General features: G+C 43.3%; 1 protein-coding gene across 4 annotated transcripts; it reads left to right on the forward strand.

Annotated features, from left to right (window-relative positions):
* Positions 1-602: 602 nt before the first annotated feature.
* Positions 603-6,402, forward strand: LOC133539958 (uncharacterized). Of its 4 annotated transcripts, none has more exons than XM_061882361.1 (6): positions 603-1,048; positions 1,134-1,199; positions 1,353-1,424; positions 1,483-1,533; positions 1,612-1,782; positions 2,025-6,402. In XM_061882361.1, the coding sequence occupies exons 1-6, from the start codon at positions 1,042-1,044 to the stop codon at positions 2,150-2,152; spliced, it is 495 nt and encodes a 164-aa protein (XP_061738345.1). In that variant the 5' UTR covers positions 603-1,041; the 3' UTR covers positions 2,153-6,402. The 4 variants fall into 4 exon arrangements, with proteins under 4 accessions (XP_061738345.1, XP_061738343.1, XP_061738346.1 ...); XM_061882359.1 differs by having other exon boundaries at positions 605-1,048; XM_061882362.1 differs by having other exon boundaries at positions 920-1,048; positions 1,483-1,782.
* The last annotated feature ends 2,224 nt before the right edge of the window (positions 6,403-8,626 follow it).

Below are 8,626 nucleotides of genomic sequence, written 5' to 3' on the forward strand. Positions count from 1 at the left end.
GTGTGGAGATGTGGACACGCACGCACTTCACACACACACACACACACACACACACACACACACACACACACACACACACACACACACACACACACACACACGAGGGGTACAAAAGGGCAGTGTAAGGCTTAGTCATTATTTGGAGCTTTATACGTTGGCGTAAAGACTTTGTTCGATTCGGTCATGATTAGTGAAACGCCTGTTTCGATTTATAAAAATAATAAAACTTACATTGACGCTCCGCAAAAAAGTCGAGTGTTTCTAAATCGTATTCAGATGCCGCCGACCGAATCTTTGCGTGAGAAATGGGATTTGGAAGGGGAGGGATCTTTTGGATTTGTATTCAGATACGAAATGGGGGATATCTGCTTATTTCAGCTAAAAGAAAGAAGAGACGGAAGCCCTTTCTCGATATTTTCATCGTTATCTATCGTGGATTGGGAAGTTTTTGGTGGACACGCACACACACGCACACACACGCACACACACACACACACACACACACACACACACGCACGCACGCACGCACGCACGCACGCACGCACGCACGCACGCACGCACGCACACACGCACACACGCACACACGCACACACGCACACACACACACACACACACACACACACACACACACACACACACACACACACATTCGTACGCACTGAAACAACTTCCGTACCTCACGAAAACATATTTAAACAGATGGAAAAAACTATCGCAGAACACAGTGTCACGTAGCAACTGGTCTTTACGGTCGTTTGAAACAACAGGTCAGTTTGGGGGACAAAAGGAGGGTTCAGTTTTTACTGACTTCCCATCTGACAGTTTAAATGTTTATGACCGTTTGAATCAACAGGTCAGTTTGGGGTACAAAGGAGGGTTCAGTTTTTATGGGAGCTTGAGAATTTCGTATGAATAGAAACTGGCCACCCATTTGACCGTTTAAATGTTTACGACCGTCTGAAACAACTTCCATACCTCACGAAAACATATTTAAACAGATGGAGAACTAGAGCAGAACACAGTGTAACCGCGATTTGCAAAATGAAAGGTAATTTCTTTTTTTTTTTTTTTCATTCCTTGTAACACGTCTGTTTAATGTTACTATAATAAGTATTTATTCGAACTAAAAACAGTCGAACATCGAGTTGAAATTCACCCACCACCAAGGGATCTCCTAACAGAGTCTCCAATCCTTTTGTGTAAGTACCGATTTTTTTTTTTTTTTACTGTATTCATTTCATTACCTCCGTTTTTACCACATTATTAGACAATGGTTTAACTCCGTTTAAGCATTTAAACGTTAAAAGCATTGCACGTGTACGACGATGTAATACCTTTTTTTTTTTTAACAGCCGATGACGACGAAGTGAAAGACGAAGAACTTTGTTTGATCGATCTTACAAAGTTGGAAGATGATTATCGAGGTGTGTTTAAACCTTCGAATTATTTAATATTGTGTGTATTCATTATTTTGTTTTATAGAGGATTCGCCGGAAGAGACCAACGCGATCCCTTTAACCCAATCGCAGTCTGGTGAGTCAAATAATTCTCATTTTTACAAGAAAAAAAACATGCGGTATACGATACATATATACATATATTTACTTACAGATTTTCCGTTTACATCTCTTGCTCACTGGTCTCCCTTAACGCTGGAGGGTCCGTCAACGGCCATTCCAGGCAGAGGAGAAGGCTTGATTGCGCCAAAGACTCCAGACATCGAATCCTTGCTCCGTGGGGAAATCATCGAAAACGACGGTGAATGTCCAACAGGCACCCGCTGTAAGTTTTTCTCGTTTTCTGTAAGCTTTTTAAGATTCTCAGGAGCTTTAAAGAGCTCCTCTCATTCCAATGTCTTTCGCTCAAATGAATTTCGCGCCTAAGGGGAATGGGCGGGGACTGATTCCGGAGGTGGGCGGTTGTTTCCGGCTATGCTTGCATGAGTGGAGATGACAGCGCCACATGTGGTTAAAGCCGGTATATATTAATTTTTTTTTTTTTTTTTTTTTTTTTTTTTTCCACAGGCAACAAACGCAGGAGGAAGCGTAGATGCGCCCGCCAGCTCGACAAACATGATAGAAACAGAAGAAGGCTGAAACAGTACTATCGTATACTGGCTCGCACTCTCATGAAGATGGCAGACATGATTTGATACATACTGGTTTGTTATATCTGTTCCATTCGAATTATTTTTTCTTTTTTTTCTTTAGAGAAATATAATGGGTGTAGTTCCATCTGAATTAGATGTAGTTATTGAAGAAGATGAAGACGTTTGTAATCATCATTTAGATCCAAACAACCAGATAGAATGGGAACCAAACAATGATCCGTCTTTGCAAGATGATATTAATGTGTTAAATTCAAACACAAACACACAAGCCTCTACACAGCATCACGATGTGTTGGGAGGGGCGACACCCTCGGGGGAATGTTTGGATTTTTCGGAGGTGGTGGGGGTCATGCAGAACCAACCGTCAACGGCTGACCAATCAATTTCAAATGAGACCCAGAGGGGTGATGGGGTAAATGTCTTGAGGAGGGAAACATTCAACAATATACAACTATCCAGCGTTTTAACTTTTCCTCAAAACAACGATGTAACAGATTACGCCACATTTTACCGCGGAGTCTTGGGGAGCCTTAAAAAGCTGACACAGATGGTAACTAAGGAAGCTAGACCCGGCGATATCATTCAATTGGAGTTATCCGGTGAAAGTGCAAATCAACACACTTCATTTACATTTCGAAACGATGCCGGGGCTGTGATGAATGCTTTTCAAGATGTGTTAGATCTGTTGGTACAATCAAACGTTGAAATATTGAACGATGAAGAAATACAGGTGATGGTCCAGGTGATACATAACCCTCGAGGTGGTGTAAGAAGAAAAATCGAAACCCTTTTGGAACATGAAATCCGCAGAAAAAAAGCTCGTTATCTTTACAATCCATTAAACTCGAATAATCAACTATGTTTTGCCATTAGCCTAGCAAGTCTGTTACATCCTGAATTTACAGATAGCCAGGCTGTGGCGGAGGCTGAAAAAATACAGAGAAAAGCGGGCTTAGACGAACAGACTTCCGTCACTTTCAGTCATATTCGTGAATTTGAAAAAGTGGTACGTCGTAAAATTGTCATACTGTACAGAGAAGAGGGCCAACGACCCCTCTCACGGTTCGAGACGGATTACCCCAAATCAGAAAATCCGTTGTATCTGTATTTATCTCAGAATCATTACAGCGGTATCATTAACATTAAAGGTTTTTTGTCAAAACCGCACGTTTGTCACTACTGTTACCAAGGGTACGACAAACCCGACAGACACAAATGCGACGGCTATTGCTTGGTCTGTACACAAAACGGGTGTGTAAAAATAGAGGGGAAAACTGTGCTTTGCAGGGATTGCAACATGTGGTGTCGTTCTCCTGCATGTCTCCTCAGACACAGGGTAAAACACCGGGTTATGGAAAAACTCGTCAGCAACTGCGATCGGCGAAAGAAATGCCTTAAATGCAACCTATTTTACGATGTACCTGTGGCTACAGGTATCGCTAAACACACGTGCCCTAAGTTAAAATGTCAAATATGTAAAGAAGAGCTACCTCGCAGTGACTCAGAGACACCTGAAACACGACATCTTTGCTATATACAACCCCAACCACGTGAAGTAAACCACAATGATAATATCATATTCTATGATTTTGAGACGTTTGTCGATGACAATCACACTCACATTCCCTTTCTAGTCTGTACCAAGACGCTGCAAGGAGAAGAGTGGTGTGCTTTTGGACTGGATTGTGTTACAGTTTTCCTCAATCATTTCAGGAAACCTCGTTATCTTAAATCTACATTTATAGCCCACAATTCGAGAGGATTTGACGGTTACTTGATTCTGAGAGGCATGGTACGGCTGGGTATAGCACCCTTAATTATCATGCAGGGGAGTAAAGTTCTCTGTTTTAAAGACCCTGATTTTTTGCAAAAATACATTGACTCGCTTTCCTTCCTTACCATGCCGCTTAGCGCTATGCCAAAAGCGTTAGGACTCGGTGATTGCTGGTCCAAGGGGTATTTTCCTCACAAATTTAGTTCGGAGGAACATTTAAATTATGTCGGAAAATACCCCGCAATCAGCAATTACGGTGTAGAACGCATGACACCTGTTGAACGCACCAAGTTTGAGACGTGGTATCAAAATGAGAAAAGCGAGGTCTTTGATTTTCAAAAACAAGCGGTACACTACTGTAAAAACGACGTCAATGTTCTTCGTGAGGGTTGCATCAAATTTAGAGCCGAGTTTACGAGCGAGACGGGTGTTGACCCCTTCTCCCGTATCACCATAGCCTCGGCCTGCATGAAGGTGTTTGTGACTAATTTCCTCGAGCCGCGTTCTCTAGCCATACCTTCCCCGGATAACTACCGAGGGTTGTGTAAAAAATACTCACACACCAGCATCCAATGGTTAGAATGGGAGTCGCATCGTCGTGGTATTTTCATTCAGCATGCTTTAAACAAAGGCGAAAAACAGATGGGGGCATACTTTGTGGATGGGTTTGCTATAATCGGTGGCAAACCATTCGTCTGGGAATTTCAGGGGTGTTTTTATCACGGATGCCCGACGTGTTTCGAACCCGGTGCTGTATGCCCTTTGACAAACACACCGTTCGAGGAGTTGCACAAGGCTACCGAGAAAAAAATGAAAGCGTTAAAGCGTGACCACAAGGTCAACATCATCGTCATCAGAGAGCACGAGTGGAATGAAATGAAAAAATCAAACCCTAGGGTAATAGACTTTCTCAAAACACGCAATTACCCCGCACCTCTCATGCCTCGAGACGCTCTTTATGGAGGTAGGACAAGCGCCTTTTGCTTGAGGCACACGGCGGGTGAGAACCAGCGTGTATTGTATGAGGATGTCACCTCTCTCTACCCGTACGTCAACAGCGCATTTCCTTACCCCCTGGGTCATCCTGTCATCATCCACACGGATTTTGACGATGTTGGAAACTATTTCGGTCTGGTCAGAGCCGTTGTTCACCCTCCTCGAGGTCTCTATTTCCCTGTGCTACCCTACAGAACGGTCAAGGGTAAACTAGTGTTTACACTTTGCCGCACATGCGCAGAAAACAATAACCAGCAGGAACCCTGCGAACATGATGAGGAAGGAAGGGCATTGACGGGAGTCTGGGTCACGCTCGAATTCAACAAAGCTTTACAGTTGGGATACAGAGTCGGTAAGATTACGGAGGTGTGGCACTTTGAAGAACGGAGCGAAACCGTTTTTACGGGTTATGTTCAAACTTTCCTAAAGGGTAAGCAAGAAGCTTCAGGGTATCCCAAAGAAGCCGTCGATGCAGAAAGCAGGGAAAAGTACATTCGTGAATATCGTGAAAATCAGGGAATACAGCTGGATGCTGAAAAAATCGAACCCAACCCTGCCAAGAGACAAATGTCAAAACTCTGTTTAAACAGCCTTTGGGGAAAGTTTGCGGAGAGGTGCAATAGAACTCAGACCACCTTGGTGAGAAAAAGTGAAGTATTTTTCGACTTTGTATTTTCAGGAAAATATCAGGTTGAATATTTTTCCTTTCTCAACGAGCAAATTGCTATGGTGCAATGGCAATACAGTAAAAACAGCGTGGTGCTTCCCGGTAACACAAATAATGTATTTGTCGCTGCTTTTACCACCGCTTACGCACGTTTGAAAATGTACGGTTACCTAGAGGGGTTGCAAGAGAGAGTTCTTTACACAGACACCGATAGTTTAATCTACACGGTAAACGAGGGGGAAGTTTCTCTGGAGACGGGGTCCTATCTAGGCGATTTGACGGATGAGTTGGGAGGAGACAGCATTCACGAATTCGTCTCCGCCGGTCCAAAGAGTTATGCCTACCATACCCTGCAGGGTAAAAAAACTGTGCTGCGTGCCAAAGGAATCACTCAAACCCGCGAGTGTTGTGAGAGGGTCAACTTTGACAGCGTTAAAGATTTGGTGGAGGGCTATCTGGAGGAAGACAAAACAGGTGCGATCTACACCCCTCATCACCAAATTGTTCGTGATAAAAGGGGGTTCCTTTTAAATAACTCGTCTTTCGAAAAAAAGTTTCGAGTGGTGTATGACAAAAGACGTCTCTTTCCCGACGGGAAAACTTTACCTTTCGGGTATTAGAGAGGAAATGGAAAAAATGGAACGAGTAGACTTTGATCCCAGATTTCATACACCTTTTTCATGCCTGGTTGTAGGACCTAGTGGTTGCGGAAAGACTTTTTTTGTAAAATGTGTATTGGAAAATTGTGAACACGTCATGAATTCTATACCCGACAACATTGTGTGGATTTATACATCTTTCCAACCCATGTATGCTGAATTAAAAAAGATGAATAAAAAAATAAAATTTGTTGAAGGACTGCCTGATTCCTTTGAAGATGAAAACTTGTTTCCGGACGATCAGACCCATTTGGTGATTTTGGACGATGTTATTTTTCAAGCCTCAAATCACCCCGAAGTGGTTAAAATTTTCACGCAGTATAGACATCATAGAAATATGAGCGTTATGATGCTGACCCAGAATGTTTTTCATCAGGGAAAATTTTCACGCACCATTAGCTTAAACTGTAATTATATGATACTGTTTAAGAATCCGCGGGACAGATTGCAGATTAACGTGTTGGCACAGCAAATGTTCCCCGCACAAAAAAGTTTTTTCTTGGAAAGTTTTGCGGATGCTACTTTGGATGCTCATGGCTATTTATTGGTCGACCTGACACCTTTCTGTCCAGAACAATACAGAGTGAGGTCGGGCGTGCTTCCGCACCAGTGGCCCGTTGTCTACGTGCCAAAAACATAATGTCAAAGCGTGTAAAGAGGAACGGTCCCATGTTAAAAGCTCTGTACCATGCCACACCACAAAAACGTCGAGATATTCTGAGTCACGGCTCACCAGACTTTATCCAGACGCTGTGTGAAATTGCTTTAAACATTCTGAAGGGTAATGTGCCCTTATCACCGTCTCAATTTGCTCAGCTTAAAAAACAAAAGAAAATCATCCGACTGCTGGCTGATAAAAGGACTGGACTGAAACGCAAACGCCAGACTCTGATGAAACAGTCGGGCGGTTTTCTTCTACCCTTACTGGCCACCGTCGTACCGTTTATAGGGAATCTTATCGGTGGATTGAGCGGAAAAGGTTGAAGATGAAAAAGGCTCAAAAATTGTTTCTCCTATCCCCCCAACAATTAAATCGTCTGACTCGCCCGGAGCCGACCATCAGAGACTCGGCGGAGGATGATCTAGATGTTAAAATGAGAGCCGTCTTAAACGAACCCGGAATGAATCCTCATGAAAGAATAAAAATATACGATACCCTGCTGCAGAGATATCTCGGCCTGTTGAAGCAGGGGCAACGGGAGGAGAAAAGGATGACTCTGACTTTACACAAGGATTTGCGGGGTGAACCATGGAATGACTCTGAGGATAAACCGGAGGATAAACCAGAGGATAAACCGATGGATAAACCGGAGGATAAACCTCGGAATACTGGCGGGGGGTCAAAGGATGTCACGATGATCGAAGTTCTGAAAATCCTCCCCCGACGCGACCGTAACAACGCCGAGTACATTATGAAAAAATTATCCGAGAATGATAAGGGGTGGACCTCTAAAGGAGAGTTTGTTCAAAACGGTACACCGGTGCAGGGATCTCATATGATCGATTTACTGAAACACCTGATGCAACGGTCCAAAAATCCACAGACCCGCACCCCTGAGGGTTGGAGAAAATTTTTAACAGCGTTGACGGAGCTAAATGTCCCCACATCGACCATTCATAACCCCAGAGCACGAGATCAATACAGACGTCTGAAAGCGGATGGAGAGTTTGAATCAGAATGGGTGGAAAAAGAAACATTTCTATCCCCCGAGAGGAAAAGAAGAGGTAGAAAAGTGACATTGTCCCCACATTGGTTAAACCTTGAATGAATGATGACAAAACTCTTGTTTCAATAAAATGTTTTTTTATTCATCAAACGCAGTGTGTACAGCATTTTCATTTCAACGGTTCAAAAAAGTTTCTAAACAACAGACGTCTTGTACGCCACAACGACTACTATTATTCTTATTCGTGCTAGTACAACATTGAATTTTTTTAACCAGGGTATATGCTTCAAGATCATTTTTTACTACATCATCTGTGTATAAAGACAAAACTTGTTCAAAAGACAGTCCGCAAAATCGATGGTGCAGATAATAAACGCAGTGTTGACCGCACACTGTGGACAAAGGGTGTTGAAGCTGTAGGTTGTGGTACAATATACGGTCAGAACGATTTTCCAAAAAGTTCAAGATGCTCCGAGGGTAGTAATCAAAATCGGGAGAAAATCCATAAGAATCAAAAAAAGTGGCGGTCCCATCTTCCTCCAGAGTCATCGATAACCAGTGCTCCCCCGGTCGATGTCCTTCGTGGGTGTTGACGATAAAGTAGGAGGGTGGGGTAAAGGAGCGAGTCAGTGAGGGGAGTTGGTCGGAGGCCCATACACCACAGAAAACATTCCCCAACACTCGTCGCAGAAGCTTCTCCAGTTGATGGTTATTCATCTCCGTCGTCAATAATAATCCACCAGCACTTGTCGT

This window comes from Nerophis ophidion, linkage group LG21 (genome assembly GCF_033978795.1).
Source record: "Nerophis ophidion isolate RoL-2023_Sa linkage group LG21, RoL_Noph_v1.0, whole genome shotgun sequence".
Lineage (NCBI taxonomy): Eukaryota > Metazoa > Chordata > Actinopteri > Syngnathiformes > Syngnathidae > Nerophis > Nerophis ophidion.